Source organism: Hydra vulgaris, chromosome 02 (genome assembly GCF_038396675.1).
Source record: "Hydra vulgaris chromosome 02, alternate assembly HydraT2T_AEP".
NCBI lineage: Eukaryota > Metazoa > Cnidaria > Hydrozoa > Anthoathecata > Hydridae > Hydra > Hydra vulgaris.
Window position 1 is genome coordinate 33,449,451 of NC_088921.1, and position 22,602 is coordinate 33,472,052.

General features: G+C 25.5%; 1 protein-coding gene and 1 long non-coding RNA gene across 2 annotated transcripts; both read right to left on the reverse strand.

Moving 5' to 3' along the window:
• Positions 1–2,660: 2,660 nt before the first annotated feature.
• On the reverse strand, positions 2,661–7,127 carry LOC136076892 (uncharacterized). The gene is made up of 4 exons (XR_010636658.1): positions 4,857–7,127; positions 4,489–4,585; positions 3,409–3,497; positions 2,661–2,854 (listed from the first exon to the last, which is right to left on the reverse strand). It is a non-coding gene; the product is annotated as an uncharacterized LOC136076892 (long non-coding RNA).
• Positions 7,128–16,813: 9,686 nt separating this feature from the next.
• Positions 16,814–19,650, reverse strand: LOC136076484 (uncharacterized). Its single transcript, XM_065789846.1, has 6 exons — positions 19,235–19,650; positions 18,713–18,806; positions 17,680–17,966; positions 17,442–17,573; positions 17,251–17,298; positions 16,814–16,927 (listed from the first exon to the last, which is right to left on the reverse strand). Exons 1-6 carry the CDS (start codon positions 19,627–19,629, stop codon positions 16,873–16,875), a joined length of 1,011 nt encoding a protein of 336 aa, XP_065645918.1. The 5' UTR covers positions 19,630–19,650; the 3' UTR covers positions 16,814–16,872.
• Positions 19,651–22,602: the final 2,952 nt, after the last annotated feature.

The window sequence follows — 22,602 nt, forward strand, 5'->3', positions numbered from 1 at the left end:
GTAAAAACCAGAGCATATGTTATGTCGCGACGTTACTAATTTATTAATGTCAAAAATAAACATGGATAGTTCAGGAAATTTCGGAAAATTTTCATTCGGAAAGTCCTCTATATGTAAAGTTGTTCTGTGTAATTCCAACTTTGATTTATGAATGTACATTTAAAATGCTAACTCTTTTGCCCTATTTTTTGCGGTTACAAATCAGGTTACAAAATCAGGCGATCAGGATACGAATGTAGAAGATTATGTTGCACAAGAACAAGTGCATGAAAAACAAGCGGTAGATGGTATACTAGGAAGATTTTTGATAATTCATAAACCAGAGAAAACAGTGATACAAAATATTTATTTATTTGAGTTTATAAATTTTATTAGTAATCTTTGACTTAATCTTAATGTAAACTTTAATTTTCTGCGAATGAGATTAAATTTAAAAAATATTTGGTAGAAATTGTTACTATAAAGTTTACACTGCAAAAAGATTGATCATTTAATTTTTCTTAATTATCAAAGCATAAACAAGTATAGCGCACGAACATTTTTTCTCTAAATCCCCACTACATGAAAACGTTTTATATATGCTTATAACTTTATAAACAGTTTTATAATATAAAAGTATAGTATAAGTAGTATAGCATAAAAGTTTATAAACATATTGAAATAGTTATAAAAAATATAAAAAGTAAGACCAGATCTTTTATAGCTATATCTTATTTACCAGTTTTAAGACCTATTTAGGTCTTATTACTTATATAAAGTTAAAAAGTTATAACGCAAATTTAATTTATGTAAGTTATAAAGCTTAAATAAATTCAAATTATGCTAACTTAATCAAAGAAACTATTAGACAAAGTCAAATAGTTCAATATACATTTACTTAGACTAAATCATTACGCTTTATATACGTTAATTAGACTAGATTTAAACGTAAACTAGATAAAATCTAAACGCTTTATATACGTATAATAATCCTATCATAGACGTCTAAAATACGTTTTAATATACACGTTTTATGAATATATACGTTTGAATATAGACGTTTGTTCTAAACGTTGATCTGGATTTCATTCTAAACGGATAATCGACCAAATTTGAACGTTTTGTCAAAACGTTGTTTTGATGTTTAAAAGACATTTGTGTGTTTACTGGGCATTTTAAACCTATAAATGTTTACGTTTAATTAAGGTCGATTAAAGGTTTACAATATTGAATAATGTAAGTCGATATTCTAAACGTTAGATCGACGCTAAGTAAACGTCTATATAAAAAAAGTTTGAAATATATATTTCAAGTTAAATGTCGATTTTTAGTCAAAATGGGTAGCTAAACGTTTTATCCATTTTTCGAACAATTTCGACTAAATATTGACCAATTGTGAACCAATCTGTGTTTACTGGGTTTTTTCCAAGTTTGTCATCGAATCTTCAGTTATTCCTATTTTTTTTTAAATTATACCAGCTGGCAAACGTTTAAGGTGGCAAAATCCGATGAAAATAAGTCCTAATAACATTGTTTTATTGCACTTTTATACACATTTTCTTCAGAATTGGTTGTAAGTTTCATGGCATTTTGTTTTGTTTGTCCACATTCGATCCTAGAAAGCTTTGCAAAAAGTTTATCAAATTTATTTTTAGAACCGCAATAGTAACCTATTTACGAAGAAATATAATTTGTTTATAAATAATGTTTATTTGGAACTTTTTTTTATATATACATATAAAAAAAGTTCCAAAAGCGATTATGTATTTCTAAAAAAAGGAAGCTTTTATAACTTAACTAGGACACTTTTTTCACTCCTCCAATTAAAATGTCGCAAGTTAAAATTTCAAAACTGACCAATGTTTCTTGATCCTTGTTTGAGTTTATTTTGCGCCGATTTAGACGATATTTCGTCTGACTTTTTTTTCCCGTGAACTCTAGGAAGTTCGAATATATATATATATATATATATATATATATATATATATATATATATATATATATATATATATATATATATATATATATATATATATATATATATATATATATATATATATATATATATATATATATACACACTGTCCGGAAAAAGTTTCCGGTCACTTAAAGTTTTAAAAGTTTTTTTATCTATAATAAATGATCCCAGTCGGCAAATTTAGTTGTAAATGCGCATTAGAAACTCGTTTAAATACGTATCGATGTGGTATGTATGTTAGCCATTTTATCGTGTCGAATACGCATTAGAAATACGCATTAGATGCGTATAAAGACAGGTATACAATACGACGCCTACTGAGTATCAAACTCGCATTTGAAACTCTTGTAAACACGTATAAAACACGATAACCAGAGAATATTCAATACGATATATTCCTGGTATTACATGCGCATTTAAAACTTTCCAGAATACGCATTATTTACGAATATATGTTAGCCATTTTATCGTGTCAAACGCGCATTAAAAATAGACATCAAATGCGTATAAAGACAAGTATACAATACGACGCCTACTGAGTATCAAACTCGCATTTAAACACGTATAAAACTTGATAACAAGAGAATATTCAGTACAATTTTATTAACTAATATGAATTCATAACATAATGATAATGACTAGCAGTAAGCAACCCGTAATATGGGTTATGAAATATTAAATCATTAATAACAATAAAAACACATTAATAACTTGATATATTATCTAAAATATTAAATACAAATTTATCTATAAATATTTTAACTTTGACTCCGTATCAGCAACGTCATAACTTATAGGTAACGACATAAAGATTGCATTAACATCAGTTGAGTTCTTTTTAAAATCTGTCACAACACAGGTACCAGAAAAGGAAAGTCAAGTAAAGCCTGCAAATACCTAAAAAAAGACATGAAAAAAAAAATTACAATTTTTAATTACAAAAGTACTATTTGCATTTCATTGTTAGTAGAATTAGGATAATAAAAACAGAAAATATATATTCTGTGTCTACAGAATAATTTAAAAAGATTATAAAAAGGCTAGACAACACAATGTATACATTGTTACTATAGTAACACTGGCAAATAACACCACAACTTAATAAGACATTTTATTAACTTAAATACTTGGACTAAAAAGATTTTATTTATTACAATATTTGAACAATCAAGGGATAATTATAGTTAAACAATTTGAGCAACTATTTCATAAAATAGCAAGCAACTCGTAAAATATTTCAGTATAATATAAATGGTCATTATCATTTGTGGTATTAAGAAATACGTAAGAGCTCAGTAATTACATAAGTTTTATTAAATCTCCCTCTCATCTAAGAGAGAGGGAGAGAAAGAAAGTGTTTCCAAAGCACCATGTTAACAAATGTAAAAAAGCACGGAATAAATAGTAGTAACTGGTTTTATTATGTTACCAGTAAACAAAATTATTTTTACCTCGATGTTAATTTCCAGCATTTCTTAATTAAGCTCCAGCTTCTCTCTAAGTGTTGAGTAATGATTAATAGAGTAAATTTCACATCATACTAAATTTACAAAATTAAAACCATGTTTCAACAGTTAGCTAACTAATTAAAAGATGACAAAGGGAAGACAAACTAAAAAAAAAAATGAAAAAAAGAACATAACTATGATAGAAATTATAAAAAAAAAATAATTTAGATTTAAAAGTGTTAATTGTTACTATGAATAGTTAAACTCATACTTTGCTTTGTTCTAAAGTGTCTAAAGTAAAATCAAATTAACAGACATTAACACTGCTTTACACTGAATTCTGTCAAGTAAGTTTTTTGCATGCCGAGTTGCATTTCTTATATTTCAACAACGATTAATTTCATCCTGCCTAGATCTATTTTTTCATTTGACAACTATTTTTAAGTTGCCTATTAGCATTTACATTAATAACTTCGTTGAGCCTAATACTATCTATTTCAATTTCACTGCTATCATTAAACATATTAATCTTACTATTGTTACAATTGAATAAATGAACGTAAAAGAATCTTACAAATTGTGATCTTTTCTAATCAAAGACTTTATTTAAACTTAAGATTTATTGAAATCCATATCTTTTTATATGTTTATGTACATAAGTCGTTTATCAAAAATATTAAACAATATTTATTTACTTCAACTATTTTTAATTTAACAAAGAATCCACAATCCACAAAATTATTTTTACCTTAATGAACAAAAATAATAAATGCACAATCTTGTATAAAAAATTGAAGCAATGTCAGTCAGTATATTTTACTCTAAAGTAATTATATATATATATATATATATATATATATATATATATATATATATATATATATATATATATATATATATATATATATATATATATATATATATATAAATATACAAAAATATAGGCAGATTTAAATTTATAAACTTTCGTGTCAACAAATTACAGTCAGTTTTCCATGTTAAATATAAAAATATATATCTAATATAATATATATCAAATATAAAATAAATCCAATATAAAATAAAACAAAATAGTAAACTTACTCAAACCAGTATCAGTTACACCGTGTGAAGTAACTAAAAAACACTTCAGTTCTTTTCAATCACTCTAAAAAATAACTTTCAGCTCTTTCCAAAAGCACTAAAAAATAAAACAAAACTTGCTTAGCTGAGTTGCCTAGTTTATAAGAATCTGAAAACAGATAAGTAAAAGCCAAAAACAAACAAACATTTATTTGTTAGAACTACTATATTTAAACAAATTAAATTAAACAAAGAATAACGCCAATTTTCCTTAAAAGCTAAAAAAAAATTTCAGCTCAAATTTGCTTGCAGACCTTGCTTGTAAAATAAAATGTGAATAAGAAACACATTTAGAAAAGCCTAGATAAAATTTATAAAAATTTACATACATTTGTTCTTTTATATCGCATAAATCCATCATATGATAAATCTGAAATGAAAAAATGTAATCAATAAGTAAATACAAAAAAAACATCAAATATGAATCAAAAATCAATATATCTGATAGAGATAAGATGTCATGATAAGAGAGTAGTAGTTGTTAAATATTGTTATTTCATGTTAGCTTTTAGAAAACAAATCATGTTGGTACTTCATGGTTCTAAAAATTCAAATTGAGATATAAACAAAATGTATATACGGCAAAATGATTTCTTGAGTGGCTTTTAGTGAATTTCTTGAGTGGCTTTTAGTGAATGATTAAAAGCAGTGAGTTTCAATAATAAAACCACTTATAATTTTTAACAATAGACACCAACATAAAGGTAAGTCAAATGTAACAACATTAGTAACATAAATAACAACTTTACGCAAAATCTTGCTCAACACGTTTGCCAAGTCACACACTTTGAAAACATGGAAACAACATAATATAAACATATATAATAACTATAAAACACAATACATTTATTTAACTTTATATAACATATATAAACACCTCATATAATATTTATATACACAATAGATACATTTTATACTATTTTAATGACACATATTTAAAACAATTACATAACACATATTACCACATACATATATTTATCAAAAACTTTTTAACTTTGAACATAATATAAACATATATGCAAACTATAAACATATATAACTTGAATTGCGCGAACAAAAAATTTAAAAATAACATAAAAAAATCTAAAAAGATTCATATATATTCATATATAAAAACATATATCTCGTAATAAAATATCAAATTATAATCATATTTAATTTAAATCAAATACTTATTGAATAAAGAGCAAAAAATAGATAGAAGAACTGCAATCCTTATAACAAAATTTAACGTTTAGCAACAATAAAATGTCAGTGTTGGCTCGAAATTTTAATTTATTTTTCTAAATTTTTTAAAACAGTACAAAAAAAAGGTAATAGCATAACAGAAATGTTAATAAAATAATAATCAACATAATAAAATAAGCAAGGTATGAAATGATAGGATTTATAATATATTTGAATTATATTAGTTTAGGACTTCATAAAACAAAATAAATTTAAAAGTAGTAATAAATATTTTTATGATAAAATTTTAGTAACTTCTTTAGTACAAAAAAGTACTGTAACCGTATTGGAGATATGCGATACTGCTTTAGCAGAACGATATCTCTTCATACAACTTTTCATGTATTCCTGACTATTCCTTTTCATTCCAGACAAACTTTTTACTAAATTTCTCTAGAGAAAACTTTTTAACTTAAATTTTGCTTTCACAATTTCAGTTTAAGCATGCGCTTTAAAGCAAAGATTTTCGTTTTTCCGTTATATGCTGATATTTGATCAAAATCGGGTACGATATCGTATCCGATTTTGATCAAATATTAAATAATACGTATTTTTGATAAATAAGTGGTATTGAACTCGAATTCGAAACTTAAAACTAAATGCGTATTTTTCTGGTATCAACGGCGGTATGTTATACGTGATCAATACTCCGAGTATTTACAATACTAGATATGCCGTTTGGGATATTAAATTTTAAAATTCTTTATAAGTCATAAATTAATTCGATTAAGATGTGCTGATGTTTTAAATAAACTTCTAATAATTGATATTAATTTTTAAAATTGTATATAAGCCATAAAATAATTCAACTAAGATGTGCTAATGTATTTTGATTATTTTTAGACTCAAATTTAAATTCAAAAACAAAGGCTGAAGACAAGTCAATTATACTCTCACGTAAACGAAATAGACGATTAACAGCCCAAAAAGTAACATCTAACTTCAATGCTGCTTATTATAAAACTATTTCAGAAAGAACTGTAAGACGTCGCTTGAAAACTGTTAGCTTAAATGGTAGAGTAGCTGTTCGAAAACATTTTTTAAAACGAATAAATTAGAAAAAGAGGCTTCAATAGGCTCTAACACATTCAAATGGACAGATATAGACTGGCGAAATGTATTGTGGACGGACAAATGCAAAATTCTTGTTTTTGGAACAAAGCGACGGATCTATTTGCGACGAACAGCTACTGAAAAATTTCATCCACAGAGTATACAGCCTAATGTCAAACATGAAGGATGGTTAGTAATAGTGTGGCGCTGTTTTCCTTTTAATCAGGTTGGTAATCTCGTGAAAATAAATGGAATTCTTGATAAGAACGGATATCATAAGACATTATGTAGACATGCCGTGCCTCGTGGAAAGCGTCTAATATATATACTGTTATATATATACATATATATATATATATATATATATATATATATATATATATATATATATATATATATATATATATATGTATGTATATATATATATATACATATATATATGTATATATATATATATACGTATATATATATATATACATATATATATGTATATATATATATATACATACATATATATATATATATATATATATATATATATATATATATATACTGTTTTGTATATATATATATATATATATAAATATATATATATATAACAGTATATATATATATATATATATATATATATAACAGTACTGTTATATATATATATATATATATATATATATATATATATACTGTTATATATATATATATATATTTATATATATATATATATATATATACAAAACAGTATATATATATATATATATATATATATATATATATATATATATATATATATATGTATATATATATATATATATATATATATATATATATATATATATATATATATATATATATATATATATATATATATATATATATATATATATATATATATATATATATATATATATATATATATATATATATATATATATATATATATATATATATATACAGTTGCGGACAAAACTACGTGAACGATTGCAGATAGTTTTTTGAAACAAAAGTTTCAACACCTTAAAAAAAGTTTTTTCTCTAATACTATATATGATTGGATAGAGCGTTTTTTGCTCTATAAGATTGTGTAAAGTGTATTCTTTAATAATACGTATAAAATCATAGATGTATAAACGATAAATTAATTTCGAAAATTTTGAGCGACAAAACCACGTGAACGATTTATAAAAGCGTCATTTTTGATGCAAATTATATTATATTCACATCGAAATCAGTGCTTTTAAAAATCGTTCATGTGGTTTTGGTATTCTAAGAACTTACAATCATTTAAATTTCTCAAGATTATTCTGTTTAACATCAAAAAATTTAAAAAATTAAACTATAATGGTTCGTCAAACTGATTCAAAAATTGAAAGCTTGGTTTTGCGTTTGCGCAAAGAAGAAAAATGGTCCATTGGGCAAATTGCAGCTCATGTGAAGATGTCAAAAGGTGGAATACATAAAATTATACACCGAGAAAAGAGCAAAAAGATCGTTAAGAAAGGTGGTCGTCCACGTATTACGGATAAGCGGTAATATTCCTTTAATTTTATTTTTTTTAATATTTAATCTTAATAATATTAATGTTAATGTTAATTTTAATGTTTAACATTTTATTTTTTAGTACTGATCGAAAAATTGTGCGAAAATCTCTTGAGAATCCACATTTGACAGCCCCTGAAATTCGTCTGCAAACAGGCATGGAAAACGTAAGCACACGAACGATTCAAAGGCGTTTAAACGAAGGAGGTCTTTATGGGCGCAGATCTGCAAAGAAACCATTCCTTAAGCCCAGGCACGTCAAAGATCGCCTACAGTTCGCTAAAGATCACTTAAACTGGACGGTTGAAAATTGGAAAACAGTTTTGTGGTCGGATAAAAGTAAATTTAACATGGTTTGCAGCGACGGTCGAGGTTATGTTAGGTGTCCAGTAGGTAAAAGATTTGCAAAAGAGTATACAATAGGAAAATTTGTAAAATTTGTAAAATTTGGGGGTGGCAATATAATGGTTTGGGGGTGTTTCTCCTGGGCTGGAATTGGTCCGTTGTACCGTGTAAACGGTATAATGGACCAACTACAGTACAGGGAAATATTATCTAATCAAATGTTGGCACACGCTTGAGAAAAAATGCCTCACAATTGGGTTTATCAACATGATAATGACCCTAAACATACAGCTTTGACTGTAAAAAATTGGCTCATAAATAATAGCATAACGGTTTTGAAGTGGCCTGCCCAATCTCCCGACTTAAATCCAATCGAAAATTTATGGATTGAAGTTGAGCGACGCTTGGGAGGTCGCAAATTTCAAAAACCGGATGAACTTTTTCGAGCCGTACAGTATGAATGGGAGGCATTACCAAAACAGTTACTAGAAACTCTTGTAGAATCTATGCCAAGACGGTGCAAGGCCGTTATCGATTCTAAAGGCTATGCAACTAAATATTAATGTTTTTTTTTTTTTAGAATCAATTACTTGTTGATGTTAGTAAAATTATTCTTTTACGTTTGTATAATCGTTCACGTGGTTTTGTCGCGCAAAATATTTGATGCTTTTTGAACATTTAGATATGTTTAATTTTAAACAAATTATTAGAGAATACACTTTACACAGTCTTATAGAGCAAAAAACGCTCTATCCAACCATATATAGTATTAAACTATAAACTTATTTTAAGACATTGAAAATTTCATTAAAGAAACTATTTGCAATCGTTCGCGTAGTTTTGTCCGCAGCTGTATATATATATATATATATATATATATATATATATATATATATATATATATATATATATATATATATATATATATATATATATATATATATATATATATACATATATATATATATATATATATATATATATATATATATATATATATATATATATATATATATATATATATATGTATATATATATATATATATATATATATATATATATATATATATATATATATATATATATATATATATATATATATATATATATATATATATATATATATATATATATATATATATATATATATATACGTTTTGCTGTAAATTCAAAACATTCACACTATTGCTTTGTTTTTAAATTCAATAAAAAAACAGTCCGAGTTTGCATAAATTATTATTATAACTTTAGGCATTCATAAATTTAATAGTTTTATTTATATTGCTCAGTCAAAGTTATATTGCTTTGTTTAAAAATTCAATAAAAAAACAGCCTGGATTTGCATTAGTTTGTTGTTTCTAAAACGATAGGTTATAATTTTATAATGAACTTTCAACTTAAGGTTGTTCGCCGTAAAACAAGAACTTTTCGCATTTTTGTCTTCCGTATTTCAAGTTGGTATTTTGCGGAAGTTGCGCTTGCGCAAATTCACCTTCAGTAACGCATTATACTAAAAAAAATATAATTATTATTCCGTAATAACCCTTTACAAAAAGAAAATTGCGAAACAAATCGTTTCAAAAGAATACTTGCGAAACAGATCCTTACGGAAGGAGCGTTTCGGAATAGACTCGAAAGCATTCATTTAATTGTTATACAAAAAAATGTTATTATTGATTATATAAATAAATTAATGTTGTTAAATAATTCTTTAATAGTTTTTACATATATTTATATATATATATATATATATATATATATATATATATATATATATATATATATATATATATATATATATATATATATATATATATATATATATATATTTAGCTACCTCCGCAACATGTCTCTATCCCAGTGTTTATATATATTATATAAACTAAAATACTAATTTTTTATATATCATATAAAAAATTAGTATTTTAATTACTTAGTTAATTATACGTATTTGATTCATAAAACGTAATTAAATATATTTATTATGCTGCGTTTCGTAAGTTTTTTTCCATTACAGGAAAAGGGATCTCAGAATGTTAGGTATTTTTTAAGATCCTGCTAAGCTCCAAATATTTGAGCATATACTTTGTTTTCACTTTTATTAGTTAAAGTAATACTCCGGCTAGATTGCAAAAATGTTTTAATAATTTTATACTATAGTTTTCATATGTCTTAAGATAAAAATTTAGAACATTGTTTTTTCATTAGGAACTTCAGAATGTCAGGTTAAATAGTAGGTAGTATTGTTGCCAATATTGCTTAGGGAATCATGAATTTCTGCATAAGTTATTTATTTTCCATGCTGAATATATTTTTAAATATTTGGTTCACTTATCTTTTATACTTTTTACATTCCACCACACAATGCTAGGTTAAGGGACCTCAGAACGCTAGAAAATTACTTGACAATATTTTTTACAATATTGTATTTTTTACAATATTGTAAGTTTACTAGAAGTAAAAAAATGTATATAAATATATTAGGGTGGTTCTAAAAACAACTTTTTTTAAAAATGACTGCTGGCACCCCCTGAATATGTTGTGTATAATGAAAAAATGCTGGATTTGAAAAATTTTTGAATATAAAATATTTTAAGGGGTTGCTACCGACCCTCGAACATTAAATAGATCCCTAATATTATTAAAAAAAGTTTTTCAAAAGTATGTCATGTTGGGTCTCAAATGAAGCAAAATTATATAAAAATTTCAAAAATATGGATTATTTTATTAAAATTTGATTATTTTAGATTTTAGTGAACAGAAAATAACGTTTTTAAACAAAAAACAAAAAATAGGGTATTTAACAAGATTTTTCAAATATAATTGTTTTTATTAATGTTTTTTTATAAAATGATTCATATTTTTGAAATTTTTATATGATTTCGCTTTGAGACCCAACATGACATACTTTTGAAAAACTTTTTTTTTAATAATATTAGGGACCTATTTAATGTTCGAGGGTCGGTAGCAACCCCTTAAAATATTTTTTATTCAAAAGTTTTTCAAATCCAGCATTTTTTCATTATACACAACATATTCAGGGGGTGCCAGCAGTCATTTTCAAAAAAAGTTGTTTTTAGAACCACCCTAATATATATATATATATATATATATATATATATATATATATATATATATATATATATATATATATATATATATGTATATATATATATATATATATATATATATATATATATATATATATATCACCAGTATGTTATTTTGGAATGATTTGCTTGGAATATTGAAGTAAAAATGTATACCAAAAAAGACGTCTTTTGAACGTTCAAAAGACATCTTTTTAGGAATTAAATGACAATCAAAATACTTTTTACATTTCACCACACAATGCTAGGTTAAGGGACCTCAGAACGCTAGGAAAATGAAAGTTAATTAAAAAAAAAAAGAAAAATTATTTGCATTTAATTTCATCTCGACGTTATGAAATGAATATTCTGCTTATAGTTTCGACACGAAACCTCATTCAAAACACACTTTAGTGTGTTTGCTTTGTTTGCTTTTTACGAGCTGAGCTGTGTATTCATGAAAATATCGAAAAGGATCAAATATCAACAGCAGTAACAGTTTCATCTCCAAAAGATGTTCGCTGTGGCTCAGCAAAATATTGAAAAAATAAATACGAAAGTGCCATTGAAGTTTATCAAACAATATCTGATAAATCAATATCACTGGAAGAAATACCTAACTTGTTGCCTGTAACCAAAGTAACACCTAAATTGAAAAAAGAAAATGTTAAAGTTAACTAGGTTCACTGCTCAATGTAGGGGAAAAAAAATATTGGAAACGGTTTCTTTATTCAAGGAAGACAAAACCAAAAAGGAGAAAGCAAATAAAAAAAGGAAATCTAAGCTACAACAACAAATTGAGGCATTCTTTGAATGTAAGGAAAAGTGTACATGTGGAAAGAATGTTTGCGCAGCAATAAAACTTCGAGAATGCTCGTGTTGCCATAATGTTTTGAAATCTACAGTAAAGCATCATGCCAAGATAAAACAGGCTTAAATCCGAATATGATCAAACCCTTTTGTAAAATATTCGGTTTTTGTGAAAAATGTCTTCAGTTTGAGTCTGATGAAGATAACATTGAAAATTCCTATAACTGATTTTATCTAGAATACAACCTAGCGTTCTCTATTCGCCTCTTTTTGAATTAAAGTTTACCTTGATCTTATTTTTATATTTTTGTTCATTACATTTTTTTTAAGTTGGTTAATGTTATAAAAAAAAAGATAAAAAAATAATAACTTAATTTTGTTATATAGTTTTGATTTGGTACATCAAAACGTTAGGTGCGGCATTTCAAAATGCTAGATATTTAAAAAAGCGATTTTAAGAAAATTGGATTTATTCTGCGCACGCATCTTTTTAGCACTGTTTTTGGAGTCTTAAGGCAACATTTCTGATAAGGTTCTGCAAACTTATTTTCAGAAGGGATTGAAATATTTAAAATTATTAAAAAAAATAAGTTGATTGCTTATAGACTATTTTCAACGTCTTCGTAATTTAGATTATTTTGTAAGGATTATATGTAATATTTTTGTTTATGACTTTATATTCATTAATCATTATATACTTTAATCAGATTATTATATTCTTTTATCAGATTATTTTATTATTTAATTCAGATTTTTATATTCTTTTATCAGATTATAATAACATTATATTCTTTAATCAGATTATCCAACGCTTTTAGAATTTAATTAAAAAAATAGAGTTCTATGTTGGTTTAATTCAAACATGACATTCTGAGTTCCCAATACATTCTGAGGTCCTTTTACCTGTAAGCACTGTTTCGCAAGTTGCGATGCGAATGAGTTTCGTTTCAAAAGAAATTTGGTTTTTTATCATTATTTTTAAAAAAAAAACCCTAAAATGTTCATATGTTGCAATACTGAAAATAAAATTTTATTATAAACATTTTGCTACAAAAAAATTTAATTTTTTACAATTATATCCGTATGGCCAACAAAATTTTTTTACAGACTTCAAAACGTCGTTTAGCGAAAGAGCTCATTTCGCAAGTGCGACTTCCGTAAACGCTATTTTCGTATGAAGCAAAATAGTTTTATTTCGTAATTAAACTTGCGAAAGGCTACATTTCTTAAGTAGCATTTGCGAAATGAACATCGACGGGTTTTTTTGTTTCGTAAAATTCGGTACGAAAAAAAAAATTCCTGATTCTCAATATCCTTTCGAAAGAATTTTTTTTTTCCGTAATTATACGAAATCTACCGGTTAACAACTCTATTCCAACTAGTATTTTTTTTGTCTTAATGTGTATGTTATACCAACACCAGCACAAAAAGAGTCTGCATTACTTTATTTTTTATGTACAAAGATATTAGACAACTCAGATGAAGCAACAGTTTCAATAACAAATGACTATGCAAGGGAAACATCTTTAAATGTTGCCTGAAAATCCTCTATAGAAATGATTTTTCCAGGGCCAACAAGAACTTTTTTTTTAGTTTTAGTTTTTCTTTAACCTCAAAATTATCTTACCTCTTGATTTGATGATTATTTATAAGTATACAATGAACCACAAAACATGATTGATGTAGCACTCTTACAACTGTTTTGAATACATTCAGGATACTTCACTCCTTTTTAAAATATGCATCGTTTGGTTCCAGAATTATCTGACGAATTGTTTTCATCGTAGTTAAAGATATTACTAGAAGGAATATGTTTTTCTTCATCATACTTTAATGTAGTTTTCAAATTATCAAAGAATTTATTAATTTCAGAATACATAACTGATTGAGACTTTTAATATTCTGACTCATTCGCTGAGTGAGATCAGCATTGTGATATTAAAAAAAAAAAAGAGCCTCTCTTTCAGAAAAGTCATTGTAAAAATCAGAAACAATTCTGCTCCCGATAGTTAAAATTAACTTTCCTAAAACACGAAGATCCATAATATCAAAAGAAAAACCCCAAGCAGCAACAGCAATAACATGTTGTACAATTGCTAGTTCTTGTATATTTGAAAAAACTGTTCGTTTTCCAGGTTTTTTCGGATTAATTTTTTTAATCTTGTTATAAAAAGTGTTAACTGGCACCCCGTGAATACCTAACGCTTTTTTATATGAAACCATTGATAGCTACTATAGCTTTTGAAATATAGCTAATGTAATTACACACAAAAATTACTTGACAATATTTTTTACAATATTGTAAGTTTACTAGAAGTAAAAAAATGTATATATATATATATTAGGGTGGTTCTAAAAACAACTTTTTTTAAAAATGACTGCTGGCACCCCCTGAATATGTTGTGTATAATGAAAAAATGCTGGATTTGAAAAATTTTTGAATATAAAATATTTTAAGGGGTTGCTACCGACCCTCGAACATTAAATAGATCCCTAATATTATTAAAAAAAGTTTTTCAAAAGTATGTCATGTTGGGTCTCAAATGAAGCAAAATTATATAAAAATTTCAAAAATATGGATTATTTTATTAAAATTTGATTATTTTAGATTTTAGTGAACAGAAAATAACGTTTTTAAACTAAAAACAAAAAATAGGGTATTTAACAAGATTTTTCAAATATAATTGTTTTTACTAATGTTTTTTTATAAAATGATTCATATTTTTGAAATTTTTATATGATTTCGCTTTGAGACCCAACATGACATACTTTTGAAAAATTTTTAAAATATTTTGTATTCAAAAGTTTTTCAAATCCAGCATTTTTTCATTATACACAACATATTCAGGGGGTGCCAGCAGTCATTTTCAAAAAAAGTTGTTTTTAGAACCACCCTAATATATATATATATATATATATATATATATATATATATATATATATATATATATATATATATATATATATATATATATATATATATATATATATATATATATATATATACCACCAGTATGTTATTTTGGAATGATTTGCTTGGAATATTGAAGTAAAAATGTATACCAAAAAAGACGTCTTTTGAACGTTCAAAAGACATCTTTTTAGGAATTAAATGACAATCAAAATATCTACAAGTAAATGTTTTTATCATTGTCTGAAAAAACAAATATCATATGTATAAATAATATAAAGTAAATATCAAAGACACAGGCGTATAACAACTTCAATTTAAATCGAATTAAATAAATATAAAAAGATGATAAGACAATACCATAAAATAAATATTTTAAGCTCCTATAAATATATCTCTATATTGCAACTAATTTATAATACCGAACTGTTTCACGTATTATGTTATAAAAAAGATCAGAATTACTTATATGCAGTCATAAGGAGCTTGAAGAAGACTGAAATTAGACTTGTCAGCGAGTACCTTTATACTAGACGTGTAGTAGACATAAGCAAGTTAGTTCACTTTGTAATTAATGTATTTATCATTAAATTTTTTTTTAATAAAGACTATTTTTATTCTTAAAATAAAAATTTAATTAAAAAAAAGTTATACATAAATAATATTTTCTGAGCTAACCTTTTAAACTCAGCACCCCAATTCCTAGCCTAATAGGGGTGTCATTTTTCTTAAGTTTAAATGGTTTCTTAAAAAAACTTGGCTAAATTATAATATTTCTGTATTAATATTTCTAAAAAACGAACAACAAGTAAAACAACAATTAAAAGAAGCTATGTACAAATAATCTGTGCGTAGTAATAGTCTATGCGGTAGTGGTGTAATGGTAAAGCCCTTGCCTCAAAAGGGAAAAGTTCCGAGTTCAATCCCCACCAAGTTCTTGGTAGTAACACGCTGAGCTTATTTCTCAGCGCAGCGGCCTTGTTTAAAAGGTTCGTGTTTCGGAGTAATATAATTGAAAGAGGGTTATAACCACAACTAAAGTAGCCTCCTCGACTGTAGTGGCCTACTCGGCCTTGGGAAGATGAATTAACTTGAAAAAGAAAAACTGTATTTTATGTTTTTATATAATTATATTATTGAAATGAAATATGCTTCAGATGCAATGCAAACGAATAGAGGTTCGATACATAGGTAAAACAAACACCTTAATACAGACGCAACGTTTGTTTTTTACGTGGTTTTAACAAATGTTTTTTTAATAAAAAAAACAAATAACATAACTTATATCCAATAAACCTAAAGAAGAAAAAAAAAAAGATAAAAAACAAAATATGATATATTTAACTCATAACATAAGATACAATGTTACAAAATATATTAGAAATAAGTAAAGGGCTCTAGTGGCGTTAATGTTGAGACGTCGAGGCCCAATCTAATAAAAATAAAAAAATTTGATCAGGAATAAAATTACACGAGATTTACAAATTATTAACTGTAGACAACACGTTAATTATTGTTAAAACTTGAAATTATATATATATATATATATATATATATATATATATATATATATATATATATATAATATATATATATATATATGTATATATATAATTTTTTTAAATGCAAAAGCAGTAAAAAAAACAACGAGAAAAAAAAAAGATTGTTGATTAATAAAAATAAATATAATATAATATTAAAAACAAGAAAAAAAAAAAAATATATATATATATATATATATATATATATGTTTACCTTCGTCCATTAGCCATAATTAAAGCATCACTAATTAATCTATACTCCCTATAAACAAAATGAAAAGCATAAATAACACAGAAAAAATCAATTTTCAATACTATTATTCTAATAAGTGAGATCATAAAACTACTTTTTTTAGAATCATGTAAAAATTGTAAAAATAAGAAATTTAACGGTTTTAAACTTGCTTTGTATTTTCTGTACAATAATTGATTGCCATTTTAAAATTGACGTCAAAAAGCGTTACATCTGCTTTATTTTTTAGCAAAACTTCAACCAAATCCTTTTTTTTTGTCTGCACAGCGAGCATGAGAGGTGTTCTGAAAATTTATATTTTAAATTATTTTAAATTGTCATAAAAAATCAAGCACAACTAGAAGTACGAGTCCTATAAAATTATTTTGTTAAAGTTTCGGAAAATATTACCTTTCCTTTAAATCTATACTATTTACATCTTCATTTTCAAGAAGCATTTGAGCTACTTTGATCACGGAGATGTCCTCTCTGGCATAGCATAACTTATGTAAATAATTTAAAGTCTCTGCTTTTCGTGTACTTTTTTTTAAACGGTCGTACATACTTTTTATTACCTCTATTTCTTGGTCACCGTACTTCTGCATAATATAACATAACGTAGCCCGAATTATATTGTTTTTGATGTAGGTGTACTTCATCAAAACCTTTACGCATTGTAATGCTCGAATTTCAACAGCCTAAAATATTTACAAATTTAATTAAACAAATTCTGGAAATTTTTTTTATATAACATAAAAAAAATTAAAATCAACAAAACAGTACACTGCCTACATACTGGGCCCCCTGAATTAGTTTGTAAATATAAAAAATATTTATACTTGAGAAAAAAGATAAACATTTAGGTTTTTGACTTGGTTGTCTTTGTTTTTATATAATTCTAGTTTTGAATCCCGCTAAAATTAAATTGAATTTCAGTCGGAAACTAGACCTGATGGAGTGGCCTAGTTTGGTGGCCTATAAAATTTCTGAAAATTATCTATGGGGCACCTAATATTTAATATAAATTCCTATCTGGTAACTTGTTTCCTAGTGCAATTTCAAGTTTGTGTGTATGTATGTATGTATGTATGTATGTATGTATGTATGTATGTATGTATGTATGTATGTATGTATGTATGTATGTATGTATGTATGTATGTATGTATGTATGTATGTATGTATGTATGTATGTATGTATGTATGTATGTATGTATGTATGTATGTATGTATGTATGTATGTATGTATGTATGTATGTATGTATGTATGTATGTATGTATGTATGTATGTATGTATGTATGTATGTATGTATGTATGTATGTATGTATGTATGTATGTATGTATGTATGTATGTATGTATGTATGTATGTATGTATGTATGTATGTATGTATGTATGTATGTATGTATGTACCATTATAAAAATGCTGTAAAATATAACACTATACCTTAAATATTAACGTCTTTCCAAAACTATGACGCTTATTGATATTGGTTTTTTCAAATACCGTGCAGCCCAATGATGCACCAAGTTGTAATAAACTATAAATAAAGCATTATGTATTCGATTTTTTTTGTATCTTAACATTATTAATTATGATTTCTGGATCAAACTTTTTTTGACAAACTGATAAAATTAAGAATCAGTCGGAATTAAACTTTTGAAACGACAATAATTTTATAAATTATTATAATGGTCTAAGATTTTTATTACAATCGTATAAAATAATTTTATTTCTTATGCAGTTAAAAATTCTCAATTTAATTTATACTTTTAAGTATATCAAAAAATTATAAAATCGATGTTGATTATTTTCGTTTATTTTTTTTCCTTTCCTAAATTGATTGCGTAATAAAAGTTTGTGTAATGCAGATTGCGAAGACAATATAACTTACTTTTTTCTTAAAATGACCGTCAATGAATTTATTTAATTTTGATGTATAAGTTGATAAATAATACAATCAAATACCTGAAAATCCTCGGCAAAGTATATTCTTTAGGCGTTTTATTGGAATTACTTTTCCAAACTACATTTATTTGAGTTTTTTCTGAAAACTCATGTTTTGCCTTAATCAGGACTTCTTGGTCATCATCTTTTTGAATTGTTTCTAAATGATCTTTGTTTGAAATATTTTCACCAGCTTCGCTTGAAATATTTTCACGGATGAGTCTGTATGAAACCAATTTGATATTTTTAGAAAAATATTTTTCTTCTCTCAGAAATGTTGGAATTTCCTTAAAAGGTTTTAAATCAAAATTTTTCTTTTTTAACCAAATGAATTTAGATAAAAAAGACTTCTCTTTGACTAAAGAGTACGTTGCTTTTGAAGAACGCAAAAATTTAATTATTTTCATGTCAAACATTTAAATAGTTTTCCGAAAACTAAAACTTAAAAATCTATGACTTTTTTTAAAATTGAAAATTTGACGTCACTTAAAAAATAGTACATATACAGTGACTTCAATTTTCGTTTTGTAATGACGTAACTTTAAAAAAATAAAAAAAATGAAATAAAAATAAAAACAACAACAACAACAACAAAAACAACAACAAAATCTCCAGTAACATTGCAATCTTACTTTAATAAAGAAATCTTATTTCTCATAAAAATATCTTTAGTAAATATCATAAATATCTTTAGTAAATATCATAAATACCAAGTTTTCAGAGAGTAACTTTGTCGTTTCCTTTACCCATTTAAAGTTCGTACCAAATTTAATCTCATGGAACTTTTTTGTTTAGAAAAAATTTCTTCATATTTTAAATTAAAAACAGGATATTGTCTTCACCGGCTTTTGAAAAGGTTTAAGGCAATGCGGCATTTATTAAATATGCAATTTTATATATTGGATTTCAAATATACTTTTTAAAAATGATTTAAAAGGTTTGAATTAATTAAATTTAGAAATAAGTTCCGAATTACATGGTTTTAAGTTTAAATTCAAGTTTACAAATAGTATAATTACTAATGATGCGTAAACACCTGATAATAATGAATAATAACATAAGAATAAAATAATAACAACTCCAAAAATCATAACGTTAACAATAATATTAACATTTATAATAACTATAAATAATAAAAATGGTATTAATAACAATAAAAATAATGGTATTAATATAAATAATGATATTAATAAAAATAATGGTATTATTTAAAAATAATGATATTAATAGCAATAAAGGTAATAATAATAATAACAATGATAATAATAACAATCGTATATTTAAATATATCTATACTTATTTACATACGCACATACATACATATACTTACACATTCACACACATATTAACACACAACACACATACATACACATACACACATTTATACGTATACATATACCCATACATGCATACGCACATACACATTCAATCACTGTACTAGGACGACAAAAAAGCTGTACATAAATTGTTAAGATTCTTAAAAAAAAAAAAAAGATTGAATAAAATATAGAAGAGAGAGAATTTTTAATAAGACGATTAACATTGATATATTGCTTTTATTGATGTTATTATTCTAATAGCTATCCAAATTTTTTTAATTTATTGAGAAAATTATATCGAGAAATTATATCGAGAAATTATATCGAGAAATTGAGCTTTTAGTTTTAAAAGAATAAGGGAGATTGTTTCAAGCATTGGTGCACTACAAAGATATTGTTGCATGAAGAGGATCTTAGGAAGTGAGAATGTTTGTTACATATTTGAAGGAAAAAGTTCTTAAAGGAAATTGGAAGTTTATTAGGAAGATAATTCCATACAAAAAACAATTTAAACAAGTAATATCGTCGTTTAGCCTAAGAATTTTAGATTATTTATACAGCAGAGAAACATTGTCAAATAGGAAATTTTGAAAGTAAATAATTTTAAGGGCTTTGTTTTGAAGTAAAACTAGTTGGTTTAAGGGACCTTTTTTTTTAATCCAAATCTGACACGCATGCCTAAGGTGCGATCTAAATATGGCATGATAAATAAAACGGGTGACAACTAAAAATCTGGAATGAGAAGAAATGTTAGTTTTGATGAAATAATTTATTCATAACAATTTTATATGGTTGATATATAATTGATGACAATTTAAAATATAAAATAAAATTAATGGTTTTCCACAAAGGATACTTTATCCGCTTCTCAACGCAACTTTGTTTTAATGTTCGCGCAAGCTGTTTGTACACCAGTTGTGTCCATCTCTTTTAAGTATTTTTTAATTCTATGATTGAGTTGTGAAATATTTCGAGCTTTCCAACCATCCTTGTACACTAAAGAACTTAGTTCTCCAAAAAAATCTTCAATTGGTCTACAATGAGGAAGATTGGTGGGGTTAACATTCTTCGGTACAAAAGGAATATTTTCGCTTTGGAGGAACTCAGTAACACTTTTCGCAAAGTGTGACGATGCTTTATCGGGCCAAAATATGTAATTATCATCTGAATGGAATAAATGGGATTAAAATTTTAGTCAAGCATTGGTTTCTGTAAACTTCTTGGTTGACAGCTAGACCACTTTCCTTGAAAAATGGCTCTGAAATTCCTCTGTCGGAGACAACAATATATAATATTACTTTCTTCTCAAATTTGCTTCGCATTTTGAATTTAACATCAGGTGGTGTAACAGAAGAGTCGTCTGTGTAATAAATTTTGTTACCAGGCATTTGGAGCTTACTTAAAGTAAAATAACTTTCATCATCCAAAATGAAATTTTTGTTTCCAAAATGTCTCACAAGATAACGACAATCTTCTTTTACTTTAGTAATTTGACTTTCGGTGTAGGTTGGCGATTTATGCTTTTTCCTTGGTTTAACTTGAAGCTTTTTGAGTTATACTGCTGGGAACACTCAAATATTCTAGCGGCATTGCGCTAGCTAATGCCATCTTTTTTTTAAATCGAGTTTTTTACTTCTTCAAATTTTTTGTGGTCATTATTGTGGGCTTTCGTCCGGATCTTTGCTTTCTTTCAACAGTACCACGTTTTAAAATATCGTAAATTGTACTTTTCGATATACCTTTTTTCAAAAAATGTTCTACAGTAAACATCTTGCCAATACTTTTATGGCGTTCATGAAAATGTACAACACGTTCTCGAAGAAGCTTCTCTTTAGACGACATTTTATGACAACTAAATTGACAATTGTCAAACAAAAGCTATAAAAATTATTACTTGAATCATACACTACTTGATAATGTTTCGAAGTGGCAAAGTTAAACAACTGAATATGACTTGCGCACAATTTTTTTTGTCCGGATTTTTAGTTGTCACCCGTTACTCATAAGTATTTCAAAATTTACTAAATGTCTGATCTTGGCTAACATTCCAATTGATTGGCTTAACTTAGT

Bases quoted from the DNA above. Each gene is read 5' to 3' on its own strand.
- LOC136076484 (XM_065789846.1), bottom strand. From the start codon at position 19,629: ATGTTTGACATGAAAATAATTAAATTTTTGCGTTCTTCAAAAGCAACG. The intron at 18,807-19,234 runs GTATTTGATTGT...CTTTATTTATAG, and splicing joins ACTTTGCCGAGGATTTTCAG to TTTATTACAACTTGGTGCAT. The intron at 17,299-17,441 runs GCAAGTTTAAAA...TTTTGTTTATAG, and splicing joins TATTGTACAGAAAATACAAA to GGAGTATAGATTAATTAGTG.